This window comes from Heterocephalus glaber, unplaced genomic scaffold (genome assembly GCF_053883595.1).
Source record: "Heterocephalus glaber isolate CG9 unplaced genomic scaffold, H.glaber_assembly_v1.0 deba00001673, whole genome shotgun sequence".
Taxonomy (NCBI): Eukaryota; Metazoa; Chordata; class Mammalia; order Rodentia; family Bathyergidae; genus Heterocephalus; species Heterocephalus glaber.
In genome coordinates this window covers 26,127,209-26,149,789 of record NW_028258410.1, presented here as the reverse complement: position 1 = coordinate 26,149,789, position 22,581 = coordinate 26,127,209, and the positions used below count along the sequence as shown (strand labels likewise).

Here is a 22,581-nt window from a genome sequence, read left to right as displayed (position 1 = left end):
ATTATCAAAGGAAAAAAAATCATATTTATGATCAAAGGGTATTTATTTTCCCTCCTTTAGCAAAAAATCCTACTGCTTATTAACATACAACTTAACATGATTAAGTGAAATGAGAGTAATAAAGAATATATAAGTTTTAATAAAAAGGAGAGATGATGATTTAAATAATACTAGATGATATTGCCTCTCAAAAGAGACTTTACTCTTAGGCACTAGATTATAAATATATATTTTACCACATATGTAAGTTGTATGGACAATCTCTTTTGGCATCATGTGGATCTGCATTATCTACTATGGTAACCAGGAGTTCAGAAGCCGGGCTGCATGAACAGTCCACACTGGGAGTCTCACTGAGAAGTGATTTTGAATTTACTCAGTGAAGAAAGAAGCAGAACCAAGAATCTCATCAAGTCTCTTCACATGGAGCAAAAACAATATTCATGTTGGTGAGGTTGGACTCAGTGCTTCACTGCTCAGGTAAATTTATCCATGTGAATTTCTTCATTTCCATTAACATTCATAATGTGTAAGTCACATAGTACCTGTGAAATATGGACTTCAAAATCTGAAGCTAAGATAACTATTTCAGCTCCATGCAATGTATGTGTACTTGTAGAATAGACAGACTGTATCAGTTCTGGTATTTATTTTAGGTAATTACTTCTTCCAATGTTTTCTTAGGACCTGTGTTTCATATGTGGCCCAGGTCCAAAGGCAGAAACCATAGAGAGGGAAATTCACCCTGGAAGAGAGCATCAGCACATGAGAATTTAATATTTCCTTGAGCTGGAATTAAAAGGGGTAACTAAAGCGTTGGTTATTTAGCTCAGTGGTTCTGCCACCTGCCTCCCAAGGGCAAGGTCCTGAGTTTGATCCCTGGTACCAAAAAAAATTAAAAAAATATATAAAGGGTAACTGAAAAATCTATAAGCTAATGAAATTTATGAGGGCATTTCATGGAGATAAAAGCACGTAAGTAAACATAGTCCTTATATTAACAAAAATGTTGAGATGTCCAGTGTAGTCATTATTTTGGTTAATTTTTATAAAAACTGGATTTCATATCATATAAAATCATAATATTGATTTTTAGATATATTTTTGTATTTCACCCATTTCACAATTTATGAGGAATTAGCAATCACACTCATTCTGTTGTCCACATTTTAAAATTGTGGGTCAAATAATTCCAAGGTTTCTCTAAGAACCTAAACAAGAGGGAATAATCCTTGGATTTCCTTTTCTTCACAGGATCAAGATGCACTGTGCTGAATGGAAATGTAAGGTAAATTCAGCTCAGGGAGCTTGAGCATTTGATTGCAATTGGAAGGAAGGAGATGTAATTAGAAGAGATGGAAAAAAGAACCAGGTTTCTAATGACCCCATCTGTTATTTTGATGAAGATATCCAAAATTGCCCTAGTGTGGTTTACAGCAGTGATGTGCACCATGTTGCAGCAACAGCCCAATCAGGTAGCAAGGGATTCGAAATTGACCTTCTGTGCTCAAAGGATTTTCTCTTCACTGGAGAAACAAGGCTAAGTGAAAATAACAGATGTAATTCAAAGAATTACCACACCAAAAATTCCTATAAAGTATTTGAAAACATTGAAAGCCATATGAATGTACCACTATCAGGAAATAATTAGATTTTTGCAAATGAAATTCAGAATTGTAAATGTTGTTATAATGGCCAAGTAATTATCTACAAAGTATTAAAGGTGTGATGATAATATTTTCAATACTATAATCCAACAATTCTGGGTTTTGCCAATGAAAAGAAAATAATACTGATTAGACCTTTTCATATAACGAATTTTAACACTGAAAAGGTAATTTCCAAACAGATTATTTGTGATTTGAATGCATCAAAACAAGAACAGGTAAATAAATTAAATATAAAACAATAATTTAAGAATAATGAGGTTTTAGCAAAAGATATGAAAGCAAGCAGATGGGAATTCTGAGTAGAATGTTGGCACTTCATTAAATATAAGAATCTATTCTGAGGAGAAGCTTGCATGTAGGAAAACTACTTCAATAAGTTTTTCTCTCTCTCCCTTTCTTCTTTTTATACAATACATAGACAAGGCCATACAAGATGGGAACAGCCTTTACACTGCCAATATAAAAGAGAACTGTTACTTCCTACATAAAATAACATCTTGCATAGATGATGGTGCAAAGGGGGAAATAAAGAGCTCACACACAGGTCTGGAAGAGCATCTGAAGTGAGAGAATGGTGCAGCATGATGAGCCTGATGTCATTTGAATCAAAATCATCATCAAACATGCACAGGTTCATGTATTAGTTCTGTTAAGGGAAAACTGATGACAGCATCAGCTAGAAGAGGGACTGCATCACAGTTATTCTCCACTCTGGAACATAGAGAATGAGGAGCAGATGTGGAATTTTGAATACCTGGGGTTGTTACAGAATCTCACATAGAGTAGGTAAGGGAAAGCCACCCAACACTGAAGCAAATGGGAAAAATATTTGAGGTGTCCATTAGGACTATAAAACACTTAAATATCCCAAATAAGTAAAAGATTGTGGGGACTTGGATGCGTTTTAAGTACTTTACTGATTACTTCTCCCATTTGATGATTATACAAACTAATACAATATGTATCAACAGTTTGGGAAAGGAAAATGAAATGGAAAATGTCCATTCACTGCATTTCAAGATAACTATGTCCATTTACTGTATCCCGAGCTCCTGATTAGAAGCCACACTGTAGTTCTCATAAGTGGTCTACATTCTGCTGGGAACATCACCATATCACTTTAACCTGTGACTCTGCAGAGACCATGGCTGGTAGGCAGATATGGATAACCTCACCATCTTTACAGAATTCATCCTCATGGGTGTTTCAGGCTCCAGGGAGCTCCAGGTACTGCAAGGTGTGCTGTTCTTAGGAATTTATCTGGGAGCACTAACAGGGAATCTAGTGACTGTCATTGTCATCATGACAGACACATGTCTGCACTCTCCCATGTACTTTTTTATAAGCAATGTGGCCCTCATAGACCTTGGAAGCATCTCAGTTATTGTTCCCAAGAACATACTGAATTCCCTGACAGGCAATAAGATGATATCCTTGAAAGAGTGTGCTTCACAGATTTTCCTGAACATCCTTTTTGGAGCAGTAGAGATTGCCCTCCTGGTGGTCATGTCCTTTGACTACTATGTGGCCATTTGCTACCCTCTGCACTATGGGCTCATCATCACCCTGATTCTGTTCTCCCAAGCTGCAGCTGGTTCCTGGGCCTCTGGTTTGGTCTACTCTGCTATCCACACAGGTGCTCTGTTCAGGCTTCCCTTCTCCAGGACCAATGTAATTCAGCAATATTGTGGTGATATTCCTCAAATTCTGAGGATATCATCCTCAGATGTCCAGTTTTCTGAAGTTGTATTGATTTTTATAAGTGTTTGCCTGGTCTTACTATGTTTTACATTTATGTTCATGTCATATCTTACTATATTTTCAATTGTGCTTAAGATACATTCTGTGGAAGCCCATAACAAAGCCATATTCACCTGTACCCTCCAGCTGGCCATTCTTTTATTGGTTCTCATTTCTGAGTTAGTGACAGTTTTAGGGCCCACTGCAAAAAAAACCATCCTTTAGGAATCTGCTGACTGCCATGTTCTACAGCACGGTGTCCCATTCATGAACCCCATCATCTACTGTCTATGCAACAGGGAGATCAGTGCTGCTCTGAGAAGAATGTTAAACAGATTCTCTGAGTTCCCAGTCAAGGTTTTTCTCAATTAAAACATAAATATAAATCTATCAGTTGAAAGTAGCTTAATTCATATGTTATGTATGTTTTAAGCCTGGAGTCTAACCTGTGGATTATCGTGTTTCAGTTGTCTCTGCATATTTTTGTTGTTTGCATTTGTTATGTTGACGTAGAAATCATTGTTTTACTATTCATGCTAAGTTTGTTGTATATTTCATGCTTTTTGAAACACTGTAAGTTTGGTCTATACTAAAAAGTTGTTTGAAAATATTTAGGATAACTTTTAGCAAAAAACTAAGGCACTTTAAGGAGCAGGGCATGGAGTATGAGTTCCACATTAACAGACACTTGTGTTATTGTGAGAAAAGAACCTCAGGTGCTGGATCTGACCAACCTGGAGAAGCGCACTGAGTGGTCCTGTGAGAAGACCCTGCTGTCTGCACTGTGCTCTTTGCACTCGCTCTTCCACTCAGGCTGGGATAAGTAACAAAGAGATTAGACAGGGGGACAACCCAGGCCTGAGGGCACAATGGGGCAGTTAACACAGATCCTCACCACCACTTTATGCTTCATCTTCTAAAATGCTCTTTATATATTCAATGAAAATTAGGGCACAAAACAATTGGCCTTCAAAAAATTGTAGTTTGGGAGTGTTTTTTCCTCTCTGTGCTTTAGATGAAAAGATGCAGCCATGCTAATTCACTCAAACTATCTGGATAAGGAAGGCAATGAGTTGTATCACAGCATGGAGACAGATGGAGTGATGACTGCCACTGGGATTTGCCTGGAGAGCAGCAGGTGATGCTTGCACTGAGTGGAACAGTTTTCTCATCAAATACATTCACTCAAAATGGAAACTGTTTTATTTTTCTAACTTCTAAGAGCTGAATCTCCATTCTGGTGACTAAAGTACATATTAGCAATTTTCTATTTCAGAACTGAATCAAAACTTCCCTCCTTTTTCATCTAGAAGACCTGTCTAGGAAAACAACAGCGTGGAAATGCTAGTGCCCATTTAGTCCCAGTCCAGCACTGGAACAACAGATGCATCAGGCTACCTGCATCCCCATACTTATTGCTCCTGACAGAAACAAATGATGTTTGGAACCATGGACCTCCTGTCATCCAGATATCGTGCCCTAGTGAAAGTCTGGATGTGCCTCACCCTCCTCTGATGCCTGAGATACCTCAACTTTCAATGTTTCATCTCTGAGGAGGCTACATCTGTTTTCTCCAGCTTTATCTAGGTATAGGTGACATTGAAAATTCTCTGAGTGTAAGGTGCAAATCTTGATTTGATTTTTCCATTTCCTGTGAAATATTTTCCCCAACCAAGCTAACCACCAAATCCACATTTCTTTTCAAAATATGTCTGTACCTGGGTCATTTTCATAGCTGTTTTGAAGGAAAAAATATCACTTTCAAATTTATATTTAAGTAACACTCTTAAAAAGGTAGCGAGTTAACAGTTCTGAATCATTGAATATTTAATATGAATTTATTTTACCCAGTTATTTTATTTCCATCTAAATTTATTTGTAGACTTCCTGTCCTAGTATTTATTAAAATATTTGAATGAACAACTAGATTCACTTCTAGTTTTCTGTGTTAATTTTAAACTGTGCAACTCTAGTTCTTATTTGTGTTGACTGTCTACCTAGAACTTATTATATATTAAGGGACTTAAGAAATTCCATTTTAAATTTATGTTTGTGTAGTTTCAGATAATGTAGTATTATAACCTAATCTTTTTCCCTGGTCATTTTTCTTTCTAATTTTTTTCATTTTTGTAAATATATTTGTTTATTTTTTCATTGACAAATAACAATTGCATTTACTTATAGTACTTTGATATAAGTTTTACACTGTGGAATGTTTAATTGTGGCAAATTTGGGGTGTGAAACTTTTAAAATCTACTTGTTTCAGGAATTGAAAACTATATAATGCATTATACTTATAGTGGTCTTTCTGTGCAGTAGATCACTAAACTTTGTTCTTTGTGTTTCATTGAAATCTTATGTAGTTTAGTCAATATTTTCCTATTGCAATCAAACCCTCTCTGCAAGGACATATTAAAATTAATTTTACTCTGTAGATCTATGAATTCAAAGTTATTAGACTTCACGTTTACATGAGGTCATTAAGTGTTTGTCTTCCTGTGCCTGCCTTAGGTGACAGAAAAATGTCCTCCAGGTGCAGCCATGTTGGTGCAAATCAAAAAAACTTCTCCCGTTTTTAAGACTGTATAATTTTCCACCCAGTGTATATGTTACATTGTCTCACTCCTTATCTGATGAGGGAACATTGCTTGCTTCCATATCTTAGCTATGTGAACAATGCATCCATAAAGAGAGCACACATATTCCTTCAGTAGATTGATTCCAGTCCTTAGATACAGGGGAGGGGATTCCTCCACCATATGGTAACTCCGTAGTTAGTATATTGAGGGACCTCCATGCTGTTTCCCATGATGACTGTGCTAATGTACAAATCTGCCAATGGGGCCCAGGATTATTGTACTCTACACCTCACCCACATTGTTACCTTTCATCTTTGTGACAATAGCCATCTTAACAGATGTCAGGTGATGTCTCCTTGCAGGTTAAGTTTACATTTCCAGATGACTGGTCGTGATGAGATATTCTCCATGTATCTATTGCCACTTCACATCTTCTTCTGAGAACAGTCTATGTAGGTGCTCTGTCCTCTTGGACTGGATTATTTATGTTCTCTATATCCAGTTGCTTCAGTTCCAAATATATTTCCATATTAGTCACATCTCAGTATATGGAGTACAAATACTTTCTTCCATTCTGCAAGTTGTTCCTTTACTCTCTATATTTTTTATTTTGTCATGAAGAAAAATGTTTAGTTTAATGCACTCTAATGTGAAATTTTGCTAATTTGTGTTGCTGTCTCAGATTAGCCAACACATCCAACAAGTTTTTGCCCAGCTGAATGAAGTAAGCAATTCTCCTACATTCTCTTCTAGTAATTACACAGAATAAGGTCTTAAGGGATGAAGTTTTTAAATTATTTTTGTATGTAATATCAGATAAGCATCCTGCTTCCTTCTTCTAGTAAATAGAAATATTTACCCAAAGTTACCATGCCTATTTTCCTTTCCAGGATACTCACAATGCAAAAATAAATAAATAAATAAATAAATAAATAAATAAATAAATAAAATAAAATAAAAATAAAGAGGGCTTTAAGGTACAATAAGCTTATAAACTGAGGCTGTACTGTTCTCTTATAAATTATGTCTGTTCTTTTCCTCTAATACTACAGGTTCACAAATTCCACAGACATTCACCCCCAGATGCAGTGTTATATACACACTATGTATAAACTTCAAACACATGCAAATGGTTTCCATTCTGAATCATCCCACTACTGGGTAGCCTGACAGACAATAGGGAAACACATCCTAAGTCCCCAGCACCCCCAAGAACACATAAGCACCCCAGCCTGGCCTGCAGCTCACTCTGTGAGTACTCACACTGCCTTCTCAGTGTAGACTTCTTTGATTCCACCTAACACATTTGCCAGTGCCACTTTTTGTCACATCTGGAAATGCTTTTCTGTGACAGGAAGCTCTTCTGTGGGTGGGGTGATGAGGTACTCATCTCCTCTCTTTGTATTTATTTTATTGGGTATACATTCTCCATTGGGATTAGGTTCCTGTACATATCCCATCTTCATACTTTTTACTTCCACTTTCTCCCCATTGCCCTCCATTCCTAGTCCCCTTCCCACCTCCCCAGTCTCCCTCCTCTCACAGGCCCACCCAGGGATGGTTGGATTGCTATGGATGTGAAGACACTGACTGATAAGGACGCTTTTGTTTGACAGAGTTGATTATGTCATTTAACTGCTTTAACTAGTTTAGTCTATTATGACTATGTCCATGAATGTGAAAAGTTTTAAATCCAAATCTCAGGTCTCACAATATGACAACCCAGAATATGAGACCATGGTGTCCTGAATATTTTAGGCTGAAAGAAACTGAGAAAACTGCAGAAGCAGAAAGGGCATCCCATTACCTCCTTCTTATTCACTCCCTGAGAGCTCCCATGGATGATTTCTCTACCCTCAGTCTGAAAGGAAACCCTCATTCTAGAAGGGTCCTGCCCTGCTACCAAAGGGAGGAGACTTCACAAACAAGCCAGGAAGGACCCAGCCTTGCCCAGTTCCCCTCCCTGAAGTTATTACCATGAGATTACATCACAGTATCTTCCAATCAGACTCCTGCATGACCATCATGAAAGCACACATTTTCCCCTGGATCTTTGGAGTTTTGTTTCTGAAGCCTCCAGTTCCACAAAAATTACATTAATGAATTTGTCATGCTTTTGTTGATCCCTCTTTTTTCATGAAGCTGTCTGGGACAGGAAAAGATACTACTTTTTCTCACCTGCAGCACCAGTTAGCAGCCCTGCAAACCCAGGCAATGTCCCCTTCTGTTTTGCACCCCTGGATCACAGGGAAGCTGCAGCACAGTGCAGGGTCTGTGCAGCCCCCTGAAAGGCAGTGTGCTGATGGTTCCTGCACCCCAGCCTCTGGAGACCAGCAGCACACAGGGCTCTGCAGGGTGCTGCCCGGTCCCAGAGCACATGATCACAGCCACCCAGGCCCAATGGATGGAAAGGTACCGTGAGAGCCACTGCAGACTGGTCTCCTCTGTCTTTTTCACAGTTCTACCTTCATGTACATTTTACAGCATAGTTTTTTTCCTATGTTTACCTTTTAAATTGGACTTGCCTTGTACTTGATGTCCTTAGATTTGCTGGAGGATAGGTATTAGTAAGAACTTGGTCAAATGTGTAGGGGAAAAGAAGTGGGTTTGGAGGAGAAAAAGAAGGGAAAAGGGATTTAAAGAAAAAAAAGAATTGAAGGAGAAAGAAATGGAGCTAGAGATTTTGTAAAGGGGGAGGGGAAGAAATATTGGAGGGAGGGGGAAAAAGGGACCAAAAAAGAATTAAGATGTGTTATGTACAGGTGCAATTTCCCAAGATGAATGTGATCACTATGTACTGCAAAAAGTACCAATACAATTAATGAATGAAAAATATAAATAAGCAAGGTAACAGAAAGTGTTTAGAAAAATTTTTTTGGCATTTTCTTCTTTAGCAAGTATAGTATTACATTTGTATTACTTTCTGCACTATCTTGTATAGAAATAGTTTGCACATTTTCCTTAGTATATGACACTCCACTGGATGCATATACTAGAGCTAACACACCCATTCGATGGCTCTTACCTATGTATCCTGTTTCCAGGTTGGGGCTGTTGAGAATGATTCTGTACCTGTGTCCTTATTTTTAAATGCAAAAACTAAGGCCTATGCTGAAGGGTAGAATTTATGAACCAAAAAGAATTCAAACATTAAAATACACTAGAATTTATACTTCAATATAAATATAGCACTGTAGAGTCCCACCAACAGAGAAGCTTCAGATTTAAACAGATTTAAATTTAGTGTTTTGGATTTTTAATATTTGCAAATCCATTTCATATCTACTTCTGCTAAAAATGACTTTAAAATATATTCTTGGGTTTTCTATTCACATTGATGAGTGTTTCTTTGATCTACCCATCATTTAGAGTTTCTCTTTTGTAAAGAACCTATGGAGTCTATGGCCCTTTTTGCATCACATACCTTATTTTGTTCATGGATAAGATTATTTTAATACATATGAAGAACTTTTTCTGTTTTTTATATGATCTGCTAGTTTCTGACCTATATTTTATATAGTTGGTTTTTATATAAAATAAATTACCTATATTTTCATTTATATTGGAGAATTTCATGTCTTGTTTACATAATCTCTTCCTATGCAAGATATTCCCTATCTTGTCTTCTAAAAGCTTTGTTTTTGCTTTCTCTACATTTTGCCCACTGATCTGTATAGAGTGGATCTGAGGAATATGAAGACAGGTGGAGCTTCCACAGGAACAAGCAAAGCTGTCAGCATAATTGCTGACAAGCACCCTGATCCTCCTGATCTGAGGCAGTGTCTCTGCCCCTTCTTTAATTGAATGCTTCACCAACTCTGCTGTTTAGCTCTTCTTCTCCCACCTGGTCTCACACCCTCTCCTGTCAGGATTTTCACCTGTCCTTTCAAGGAAGTTTATTGAAGAAAATGCAACAGCTAATTAATTCTCAGGCCACTTTACACTTGACTCATTTTGTATTTTTGGCATATTAGATTATTCCTTCAAAGGAAATTACTTGTATTACATTTTGTTTTGTTTGATTAGCTTCAAGTGTACTATATAGCGATGACTTTATTCCTTCTTCACTCTACTTTTTTGGCTTTTTACTAGTTTTCTCCCAGTGTCTTTTCTTCAGGCTTGCTTCCTGTATTGTTTAGGGTTCTCTAAGAATAGAATCAACAGAAAATATATGTATAATATCCATGGGGACTTATAAGGTAGGGTTACAGGATGAGGGATGGAAGAGTCTTCAGCGGCTGAGTGCATGCTGGAAAGCTGGAGAGTCCAGTAGCTGCTCAGTTCAAGAAGGAAGCTCAGGAGAAGAAGGATCAATGATGCAGCACCACTTCATTGTCAAAGGCCTGGAAGCTCTCTTGAGATTTAGGAGGATTTATTTCCCATTGTCTGGCATGCAAATGTTTCACTTCAGAGTGGCCACTACTCTTGTTCATTCAGTCCAATATGCATAATATCACCAGTGTAATAGACCAGTGTGATACCTTGTGAAAGAGAAAGATGATGAAGCTCCCTGTGAACTAAGTGTGACACAGGTCCAGAGAGTGGATATATTCTTGAGGCACAGTAGTGAAGGTGTATTACTGGCCTTGCCAGATGAGTGAAAGTTGCTTGTGGTGGGCCTTGTGGACAGGAATGGAGAAAAAGGCATTTGCCAAATTAATACCTGCATACCAACTACAAGCAGATGTGTTAATCTGCTCAAATAAGCAAGCCACGACTGGTATAGCAGCTACAGTTTCAATCACCCTTTGATTAATCTTATGGAAATGCACCATCATCTGAGATCATCTGTCTTCTACACACATCAAATAGGAGAGTTAATTGAGGACGTGATGACAGCTACCACCCTTGTATCTTTCAAGTCCTTTTGTTGACAATAATTTACACAATCCTTCCAAGGGATGTGACTTTTTTATTTTTCTGTTTTCCCAGGTAGAGACAACTCTAATGGCTTTTACTTGGCCTTGCCCACCATAATCCACAGTCCACCTGAATGGAGCAACCCACACCCAGGGCAGCCTCCCCATTATCAACACCTGGAACCATGCTTTACCAATCAGCAGACCAATTTAGGGATCACACACCCTTAATTTTACCATCACACAAGGTGGTCCCAGCAACACACACCCTAGGTTCAGCCTCCCTGGAAAAGCCCTACCCATGAGTGCATAAGATTTTGGGGGGACAACTAGATACAAGCTATAAGAGTGATCAGTTTCACAGAATGAAGATCATAATAGTAGTCCATTGCATATTATTCATGTGCTGAAAAAAGTAGATTTCAAGGGTTTCACAGCCAAAACCCATAAGTATATTGAATGATAGAATTCTTAATTCAACTCATTTAAATATTCTATTTAGTAAAACCTAAAGAAACACACTTCATCCCAGAATTAGATATGAATGTTATTTGTCAATGAATGATTTAATACATTAAATTACTAAAAACAAAAATTTTGAAAACTAAAACCTTTCCCAGAACAAATGCTTAAGTTTGATGATTGAAGCAGTCTAACTCATGACAATACATTAGTTCAAAAAACACAACAAGAAATGCGAAAATTGAATTTTATGAAGCCACCAATAAAAATAACATGTTCTAGGTAGGAAGGCAAAAAGAAGAACCAGAGTGACATAATTTTATAATTTAACTCTGGAAATTAAAAGCCAATCTACTGATTCATTGAAAAATCTGGAGGAAAATCTGTAGCTCAGACTGGACTTGAACTCACTATGTAATCCAGGCTGTCTCATCATGGCAATCCTCCTGTCTCATCTGGGATTATAGGTATGTGCCACCATGCCTGGCTTAGCCCAGTGTCATTTGATTCTAGAAAAATTTTAATTTTTTCCCTGACTTCCTCGGTGGTCCATTGATTATTAATGTATTATTTAATACTACATGCTTGCATAGTTTCTGTGGCTTCTTTTGCTGATTTCTAGCTTCATTCCACTATGATTTGGAATATACCACTGACTGTTTCAGTTCTTCATACTTTATGGCCTATGACATGGTCTGTTTTGGAAAAACTTCTGCATACTGTTGAGAAAAATGTGTATTCTATTTCTGGATAAAACACTCTGTGGATATATGTTAAGTGCATTTGCTCAATGATGTAGCTTAACTGTAATGTTTCTTTGGGTTTTTTTGTTTGGTTGACCTAATTTTTCCCCCCAATAAGTTTATTGGTACATTTTAGGTATAAAATACAGTTACATTCATCATTGGGATCTTGTACCATGGTTGATCTAATTATGAGAGTAGTGTGTTGAAGCTCCTCACTATGCCTGTATTGGTATCTCTCTGCTGTTTTAAGTCTAGTAGTTTTGTTTCATGCAATCGAGTCTGCCAACATTTGGTGCATACATATTTACAACTGTTATCTCTTCCTGTTAAATTGTTCCCTTTACCAGCATGTGGTGACCCTCTTTATCTCTTCTGACCAGTTTTAGCTTGAAGTCTGATGAATCTAAAAATAAGATAGCTACTCCTGCTTGTTTTCAGGCTCCTCTTAAATGGAGTGCTGTTCTCCATGCTTTCACTTTCAGTCTGTGTACTTCCTTTTGGATGAGGTGTGTCTCCTGCAGCTAATTTTTGGTTGTGTTATGTTTTTTTAATCCAGTCTGTCCACACTGTGTCTTTTCACTGGGGAGTTGAGATGCATAACACTGAGCATTATCACTGTAAGGTGTCTGTTTATTAAGTCTTGTCCTTGCGTTATTTTTCCAGTTCTGATTCCTTTGCTCTTTCCTTCGGTCTAGCAACTCTCCCAGTCACAGGTACACTTTCCTTAGGGCTCTTTGACACTGATGGCCTCTCTGTCTCTATGTAGGGTTCTACCAAGTACTTCCTGCAAGGCTGATGTAGTGGTCAACTCTTTCTGCAGGATTTCTTTGTCATAGAAAGTCTTTACTTCTCTGTCAATTTTGAAGGCTGATTTTCCAGGACATAAATGACTGGGTTGACAGACAATTTCAAAGAAAACAATTTCTTTTAGGGCTTGAAAAATTTCACTCAAGGTTCTCCAGGCCTTTAAGGTTTGTGCTGAGAAATCTGTAGCTACTCTGATGGGCTTGCCTGTCTAGGTTACTCGCTATTTTTCTCTAACAGCTTTTACTACTCTCTCCTTTTGTTGAATTTCTGGGATTTTGATTATGATGTGCTGTGGAGAGATTCTTTTCTGGTTGTGGCTATTTGGAGATTCCATATGCCTCTTGGCCTTGAATATGGTTTTTTGCTCTAGATCTGGGAACTTTCCTGCTATCATTTCAGTGAATAAAGTTTTTACACCTTTTGAGTCATTTTCTAATTTTCCCCTTATTTCTATAATTCTGAGGATGGTTTTTTTCTTTTGAATCATAGCAGGTATTGGGTCTAGCTTGCATGGTGTCTTGTTTTTAGGCTATCATTGAGTTTATAGCCTATACATCTGCCTTCTCTTCTATTTCTGACACTCTGTCCTCACAGTGGTCAATTCTGCTACTCCCACTTTCCATTGACTTTTTCATATCATCTGACTCTGCTTGCTTTCTTTTCATACTTTCTAATTCTTTTCCAAAATGGTCATTTATGTCTCGTATTTTCTTGCTTAACTCAGTTTATTGTTTGTTTCATCTTTAAGCTCCTTGAGCATTTCTTTGGTAAAATGCTTTATCTGTTTAGTTAAGTCCTCTTTGAGATCATTAAACATCTTATCTATTTGCTTCTAAGTTTCTTTCTTTTTTCTTTTCTTTTTTTCTTTTGGTACTAGGGATTGAACTCAGGACCATGAGCTTATAAGACAGGTATGGTGCCACTGAGCAAAATCCCCAGCCCTAAGTTTCTTATTTTTATCTCCTGAAACATTTTTAATATTTTATTTTTGAGTTCTTTGCCTATAGCTTCCTCTACTTAATGCCCATAAGATCAGCTTTTGGAGACTTAGGGGTTGATGGGGGATACCTTGTTGCATTGTTTTCTCATATTTCTATTGTTTTTGCATTGTCTGGAGATCAGTTAGGGTAGAAAAACTCTGTCACTACTGTAAAGATCTCTTTAGTTAGGTTCTGTCTTCCTATCATGTATCCTTGGGTTTGGTTATATTTTGATACTTATACCCTTTTTCGGCCTGGTATGGTGGCTCACACCAGTAATCCCAGTACTCAGGGGGCTGGGGCAGGAGGATCATGTGTTTGAGGCCAGCCTGGGCTACATGGTGAGGCCCTGCTTTAAACACAAACAAAAAGAAAGTGGAGCCAAAAAACCCAGACACAAAACAACACATACCTTATGACTACCTTTATCTAAAACTCATAACCAGTCAAAAATTAACATGCCCCGACCCCCATAAGCTTCCACCACTACTTTACTTATGAATGCAGAAGTGGTGCTAAGACATATTTCATGGTAACAAGTTGATGAGTCACCATTTTGTACCCATCCACAGACAACCAAGCCTCTTCTGGAATATCTCCTCCTTGGAGAGATGGAGAGAAATTGGTCCTAGAGGTGAGTAAGCTCAAGGAAGTTACTGACATACCTCCCTGTTGTGAAGGCAGAGAACAATAGGGTCAGGTACCTTTCTGTGGGATTTTTTTTCCCTTAAATTCTTTTATTGGTACATTATAGGTATACAATACATTTACGTTTATTATTAGGAACTTGTACCTTTACATGATGTATCTTGGTTCTTATTTTTTCCCCATTTTCCTGCCCTCCCTTCACTCCCTCCACTCTTCCCTGTTTACAAAGACTTTGTTTCCATTTTTCCCTTTGCTCATATTTTTTCCTTCCCCTTCTTTCCTTTCCCCTACCCCTCCCACTCTGTGGGATATTTAATAGAGTGATATTTAATGGAATCTCTCAGTTAGGGAGCCACAATAACCCGTTTCTAGAGTGCTAAATCTTCAAGTGACCCTGAAGTCCATGATATGGAACAACAACAGGCACATACAAGTTCTGAGGTGCCAGGCACCTTAGCAAAATACACACAGAGATGGACGGAGATGTGTGTAAATTTGGCCAGGCAATTTCAAAAAGATGTCCAATAATAAACATAATTGTGGTACATATTCCCCTGTATTTTTTTCAAGTTATCTAAACATTATTTATGATTATACTGTATATATAGGATTATACTACACATACTATTGAACCTTTAAACTTAATTGTAGGTATTAAACATTATCCATTTTAATACATATATATGTACTTCATATTTTGGGGTGATAGGTATATTCATTATTTTAATTGCAGCAGTGGTTTCACAAGGACATAGACACATCAGAACTCATACTCTGTATTTTAAATGTGTGATATATTGTGTGTCAACTATACCTTTATAAAACTGAAAAAAATATTTTTAAAATCTCTTTTTTCCCTACTCTAAGCTCCATCCATGCTGTTTCAGTATATCTAATTCATAGCTTTTCACTAGGAATTCTAAGGTATGAAACTACCAAGTTTTACTAACTCATCTCTCAGGGCTTCCTTTGTTTCCACTTCTCTCCTATCCATGAATATTACTACAGCCAATAACCTCCCAGCTTGATTCCCAGGAGTGAGCTAGCTGCACTTATAAGCCCTATGCATACTTTATTTTTCTAATGAGAACTACCTCCTTATTTTATAGAGAGGCTAGGCAAGCTGATATTCCCACCAGCTGGCCCTGAGAGTTCCCAGGCTCTTCATTTGAGTTTATGAGCCTTTATACTGCAAAAAGACAGGCAATGGGTTTTGATTCTTGCGGTGCTCCTACTACATCCATTTAGTATTGACATAATGGTTGTTGACCAATAATTCTTCAGGCTGTGGGACAAGGCTTTGGTCATTCCCCAGGAACTTAACACATGGAACTTCTTGTCTATTTTTACTTGTGCTTTTTAAAAATCATGTTTTGGAGGAGGGGTTCAGATTAAGGACAGGGGTCTTCCCTGGACACTCTTTGGCAGCTCCCTAAGATCCCATCTATATGAAGGGACTTTTCCTTGGGGCTGGGGCCAGTGTCTAAAGCAGCAAGGAATGCAGCGACTCAGCTAGTCACTCAGGTGCACTTGGGTGAACAAGGCCACAGGAAGGAAGTCATTACACAGACAGCTGGACTGTAAATAACAAAACATTCTACACACCAAACTCTACAAAGCAGAGTAGCTGAGCATCCCATGACTCAACAGGCCTGCTTCTGCCATGTGGCCCACAGCTCAGTATACTCGGCACACAGCCTTGGCTTACTGCTCACTACTGCTGAGTCTCTTGGAAAGCTGACAGGGTGGGGACCCCAGGAAAATCTATGATTATATTTTTTTCCACCTCTCCACTCTGTTGCTTCTCTCATTGTCTCCCTTCTCCTGGCTCCTTTTTAACCCTCTTGCCATTAAAAAACAAGAAGCTGGAATTGAGTATTTCACATATGCTAGTGACTTGGCAAGGACAAAACAAGGTCAAGACACTGGTGCACTAGGAAGGCCCTCCTGAGTCAGGCAGCTGTGGAGCAACAAGTCTTGTTCCCTGAGACGGGGCCCAGAAGTGTGGGGAACTCATCCACTGGCAGCAGCAAAGGACAGAAACTTCAAGGCAGAGGCCAGATCATCTAAGATGTGGATATCTACTCACTAATCTTTACTGGAGCCTCATTATGTACCAGACACTGATCTTAGGATGTCAGTGAGGACAGATCAAACGTCTTCACAGGGCTTCCATTCTTCTGGAGGGAGACAGACGCTAGACCTCATCAAGAAGTAAGTTAGATAGCATGTGAGGAAGTAATTAGTGCTTCTGGAAAAGACTAGAGCAGAGAAAGGTGCCTAGGAGTGGTCACTGAGAAGGTGACATTCAAATGAGTAGCTGTGAGGGAGGAGAGGGAGGTAATCCTGTGAGTATCTGGGGAAAGAGCATTCTAGATGGAGGAAGCTCCACCAAGAAGCAGAAAAGTGATGCGTCTGGTGGGCTTTGAGGAGCCATGATCGAGTGAATGGCAGCTGCAGAGCAAATGAGGGGGAAGTGAGAGAGGAGGGCTGAGAAGGGGCGGCTAACTGGGAGCCATTGGAGGGTCTTGGAGAGAACTAACTTTGGTTTTAACAGCATCCTGCTGTCAGGCACCTTTGGCTTCTGACTATGCGACGTGAGTAGAGAGTAAAATAAAACTGCCACCCTGCCAAAGATGTTGAATTTTACGGAGCCGATGAAAAAGAAGTTGGAGAACTGAATTCCACACAGTATTGACAGATACTGGTAATATCAAATTGGAAAAAGATGGTAATCAGGGAGTAGTTTCAAAATAATTTAAGTAAGGATTAAGAGAAGCCTTTGGGAAAACCAAGGAGCCCATCTTTGGAAAGATGGTTGCACATTTAAAAACATATATATATGATGCTACGTGAAGGATATCATACCATGCAATCTGGAAATATGCACTGTTCTCAAATCATTCAATAATTCTTGTTTGTGGTTTTGCCCAATGTTCATGATTTTGTACCATATTCAAGGCCAGTGAGTCCTTGTGGCCACTTTATTTATTTATTTATTTATTTATTTATTGGTACCGGGGATTGAAATCGGGTCCTTGCACTTGTGCAGCCGGCAGCAAAACCACTGAGCTAAATCCCCAGCCCCTTGTGGTCACTTTATCCAGCATCAGTGCCTTCATTCACCACTTAGGCTCTCTGTTGCCCTACTATATATGTACCATCTATATTTTAAGACACATCATAAATTGGTCTTTCCTCTATTTATTATTTATTTATTTGTTTTGCGGTGTTTGGGATCCATTCCATTGCCTCAAACATGCTAGGCAAATGCTGTACCACTGAGGTACATTTCTGTTCCTAATCTTCCCTAAATGATGTTTTTGAGCATCTATAGTATCTAAGTGCGTGGGGGGGGGGCACCATGCTATCCCCTCCTTGAGTTACGCAGCATAATGAGAAGTGGTCCAAATGCATGGGAGGTGGGGAACAATCGCTAAGTCCTAAAATAATTTTTAGCACACAGAAAGTTCCACTTCATACAGAGGTTAATGATCTTTCAGCATTCTTCTCTAGACTAGAAATCACAAATGAATTCCAAAATGCCTCGGGAATCTCACGTCTTTTCGGGAAGGCTACTTAGAGCCTGGAACTGCCCAGCCCCGTACTGCACTACTAAGCAATCTAGCCAAGACTGGTCAGGCCTCGGCTGGCAGCAAAGGCTTCTTTGGCAACGGAAGTCGCCTGTGCTCGAAGTAGGTGATCCGTAATCACATCCAGGGCCAGAAACGGAAGGGGACCTGAGGACCGAGCGGGGTGGTGGGACGACTGGAAGCAGGGGGCGGGGCAGAGCTTCTTTCCCCGTCCCGCCTCTCCCCTCATTGCGGAAGTGCTGGTACACCTGCCCACGGCTGCAATTGGTGGTTGATTCTGTGCAAACACCTGGGAGAGTAGACGCTCTCTCGATCTAAGAGAGAGAAGGTCTGGAGCCCCTGGGTCTCTCTTCCCCACCACCATCCATCCTCTCCAGTGCTTATTCTGCTGGAAGCCAGAGGGCTCTTTCTCAGTACCTAAGACCTCGTTTGCTCTGAGAGCAGGGAACTCCACAAAACACTCTCATATTGCTCCACCTCCAACAGTGAACCTCTTCCAGGTGACTTCTCACGGCCGTGGTCCAAACAAGTTCCCACACCTGGAACACTATCCCACCCATTCCCATCGAATTCCAGCTGATTTTGTTGACCTATCTACTTGGGAAAGCTTTCTGTGTCCTCTCTTACCTCGCTGATAGGCTCCTGGGCTTTTTCTATCTCAGCTTTCATCATCTTACAACGAAGCTGCCTCATTGGTGTCTGCTCTTTCCCTCTGAGCCTCCAAGACTGTGAGCCAGGTGTGGCAGTGCACACCTGGAATCCCACCACTCTTTGAGGCTGATGCAGGAGGATCACTAATTCGAGCCCAGCATCTGCAATTTAGTGAGACAGATTTTTTTTTTTAATGTTTTTTAAGTGACTAGGGATGTAGCTCAGTGGGAAGGCCCTGGGTTCAATCCTCAGTACCACACACACACAGAGAGACTGTGGGGTCCCTGGGGCATGTCCAGTGTGACCCCAAGCATGGTGTCAATAAGATCATAACCTACCCAGCAGCTTCTGCCATCTCTCTTCCTCTGCAGCAAGGAATGGGAGACTCCCGAGGTTGCTTGGTCTCTTAGAGCAACAGATCTCAAACTAAAGCATCAGAATCACCTGAGGGGAGAGAGGGAAGGAACTTATCAAAATTCAGACTGCTACCCCACCCTACCCCAGAGTTTCTGACTTGTTAAGTTGGGGCTGGGGCCTGAGAATGTTCAGTTCTAACAAGTTCGCAGGTACTGCTAATGCTGCTAGTCTAGGGACCACATTTTAAGAATCAATGTCAGGGTTGGGGATGTTGCTTAGTATAGTACTTACCTAGCATGTGTGACACCGTGGGTTCCATCCCCAGCACTGAAAAAAAAAAAGAAAAAAAAAGAAAAGTCACTGTTTTAGAGCAGCAGTCTCTTCATCGGTAAAATGAGAATAACTGCTGTTCCCTGTCTTCTGGGTTTTTGGAGAATTTAAAGCCACAATGAAAATGAACTCAGCATGGTGTCTGTAATGAGTAGGTACTCAGCATTAGCACTTGCTCCTGGTACTGGGCAGGAGACATTCCAGGTATGGTAAACAAGGACAGGAGAGGTGGAGAAGGGTCCACAGTGGTCAGCTGGGGTGGTAGAAGAGCTAAGACCCAGCACAGTAGCCAGGGAGTCCTAATTGCACTGTGGAAGCAGCTGGGAACCATGAAGGGTTCTGGAGCCCCGCAGTGACAGGTGAAGTCGGGCAGGGGGCTATTATGGGCAGCAAGTGCCATGTCCTGGAGATTTGCCTGTTTGGACAGACATAGGTTTGCCAGATTTAGCAAATAAAAATAACAGATACCCAATTAAATTTGAATTTCAGATGAACAATGAATCATTTTTGTAGTGTGTCCTGAAGATTGCACTGGCCATACTTATACTAAAAAACACACATTGTGTATCTGAAATTCAAATTTAATTGGTGTCTTTTTCTTTTATGTGCAGACATCATGCTAAGTTCTTCATTTGCATTGTCTTTGAATTCTTGAAAAACCCATGGTCTCGACCTTGCCGGCAGCACAAGAGGTGACAGATCTATTTGTAAAATCTGGCAACTCTACTCTCACACCAGTTGCTTGCCTCCCATCCCCCAAGGATGCATGCTACAGGGAGACAACCCCAGTGTCCATCATGCTCCTTCCCACATTGACCAAGTCCACCAGCAGTGGTCAAAGAAATGCTTGCAGCAGCCAGTTTCGCTTCCCATGACACACAACCACAGCTGCAATCCTGGGTGAGAGGGACTACTCACCGCTGCCAAGTCAGCCAGCAAGAAAGCAGAGGACAGGGTACATCAGTGATCACAGATCAGTGAGTTAATAAAGCACATAGGCTATCAAGTTCCATAAAGAAGGAAGTACCACCTCCACTCTGATTAATGAGAAACCAACAGCTGCCAGTGGTCTAGGCCCATCTAAGGTATGTACCCAAGGAGAGGAAAAGCTGGCCTCTGCCCTTCACTCCAGATATAGGCATCTGGGTGTTAGGACAAGTCATACTACCAGGGATTGCCTCTGCCTACCCCACCCCTTCCTCCCCCGCCAATTATTCACAGTTCTGGAAAAAAGCCAGTTGGAAATCCAATTTCTGCAACAACTTTTATATCAAGTTTTTCCCCCCTAACAAAGAACAATGAAAAAAATTTGTGCTCCATCTTTAAAATTGTGAGCTAAAGCCAGGCATGGTGGAACACACCCCTCATCTCAGCTACTCAGGAAGCTGAAGCAGGAGATCATGTAATTAAACTCAGGAGTTTGAGTTCAGCCTGAGCAATAAAGATCCTGCCTCTAGCAAAGACCTAAGTTCGATCTCCAGTACCAAAAAAAAAAAAAAGATCCGTTTTTTTTTTCAAGCGAACTAAAAAGTGTGATGAGCATTACTGCATACCTACTGTGCCCTGTACTGTGTTCAGCATTTTATTTAGCTCCATGGTTTTCAGCCTTGGCTGCACATTATAACCACCTGGAGAGTTTAAATCCCAGTACCCTGATCATCAGTGTGTACAGCCAAGAGAGAACTATTGATTTGGTTTATGCTGTAAATTTTCACAGCAAAATCCAGCAAGGTAAATTTTATCACCATTTTGCAGGTGAAATTGAGGCTCAAAAAGGTAGATCAGCTCTGGCATCTGTACCTCCAACCTGTGACCACATCCTTCCTTCCCTCTCAGGTTCCTTCAGGAAATCCTTGATGTTTCCAGAGTTTTACTGTCACATGTAGTGGTTATGCTGCCAGGGACATGTTTCTGGCACGGCACCGCCCCTCAAACCATCTGTGCTTCCTGGCAGTGCTATTCTGTGGTAGCAACCTGACACTAGGTTCAAGACTGGTACCAGTTGGGCGTGGTGGTGCACACCTGTAACTCCAACACTTGGAAGGCTGAGACAAGGAGGCGAGCCACAGGTTCACTTGAGGCCAGCCTGGGCTACACAGTGAGTTCAAGGCCGGTCTGAACCGTGCAGTGAGACTCTGTCTCAAAAAAGGAAGAAAGAGAAGAGACTCAGACGAACGTGAGAACAACTGAGGCCAAACAAGCTCTGTCACTTTGAGTCACAGAAAAATGATGGCAGCATCTCACCCTCCCCCATCCCTCTCCAGGTCCTTCTGGGCTCCCTCCCACTCTCCCTCCCACTCTCCCTCCCTCCCTCTCTCTCTCTCTCTCTCTCTCTCTCTCTCTCTCTCTCTCTCTCTCTCTCCCTCCCTCCCTCCAGAATGGGGATTGAACCTGGGACTTCACACTAAGCCACATCCCCTGGCCCTTTTTAATTGTGAGACAGGATCTTGCTAAATCACTAAATGGCACAGGCTAGGCTCAAATTTTCTGTCTTTTTTTTTTTTTGGTACCGGGGATCGAACTTGGGTCCTTGGCTTGTGAGGCAGGCAGCAGAACCACTGAGCTAAATCCCCGGCCCTAGGCTCAAACTTTCGATCCTCCTGCCTCAGCCTCCCAGAATGCTGGAATTGGCTCCTGCGGTATTTTTTATACCTGGCTTTTCTCCATCGCCGGCCCTCTCCTCTCATTGGGCTTGTTCTGCGAACTCCTTCACCTTTGATCTGTCTCGGCATATCCCACAGAAGCGTGCATCCTCAGAGGTTGTCAGAGAGGTCTTTGATCGAGAGAAGATGGCGAATCACAGATCCAAAGGGAAAAGCCGTTCTGGGGTCCAGCCCTCGCCAGTGGTACAAGAGGCGACCGACCTGTCGGAAACCCAGCCCTCTCCTCACCTGGGCACACCTGTGTCTGCCTCCCGTGGCGCATACCAGTGAAAAGAGCAAGGCTGCGTGAGAGGGCGGGTCATCATCTGCCCTCTGCTGGCCAGAGGCTGTATTGAGCCCACACTGCCGCTGCACAGTGAGTTGGGCGAGAGGAACGAAGGAGCAAGGCATTTATTGAGCGCCCTTGCGTATCAGACACTGTGCTGAGCGCTGGAGTTTAAGGATGAACGTGATCTGCTCCGACGGAGTTCAAACCCTAATAAAGAGGAAGGCATT

The 22,581-nt window shown here is 40.6% G+C and overlaps 1 protein-coding gene and 1 pseudogene across 2 annotated transcripts in view; one reads left to right on the top strand and one right to left on the bottom strand.

Moving 5' to 3' along the window:
• LOC106010534 (olfactory receptor 2T27-like) overlaps positions 1-22,581 on the bottom strand; it is a 28,342-nt pseudogene that overhangs the window by 5,188 nt on the left and 573 nt on the right. The window contains exons 2-6 of the transcript XR_015446110.1: positions 22,076-22,561; positions 21,446-21,558; positions 19,385-19,420; positions 19,075-19,180; positions 18,713-18,897 (exon numbers count right to left, since the gene is read on the bottom strand). The product of XR_015446110.1 is annotated as an olfactory receptor 2T27-like (transcript). The remainder of the gene's footprint in view (positions 1-18,712; positions 18,898-19,074; positions 19,181-19,384; positions 19,421-21,445; positions 21,559-22,075; positions 22,562-22,581) is intronic.
• Positions 2,832-22,356, top strand: LOC147822217 (olfactory receptor 14I1-like). Its single transcript, XM_087197756.1, has 2 exons — positions 2,832-3,341; positions 22,165-22,356. The coding sequence occupies exons 1-2, from the start codon at positions 2,832-2,834 to the stop codon at positions 22,354-22,356; spliced, it is 702 nt and encodes a 233-aa protein (XP_087053882.1).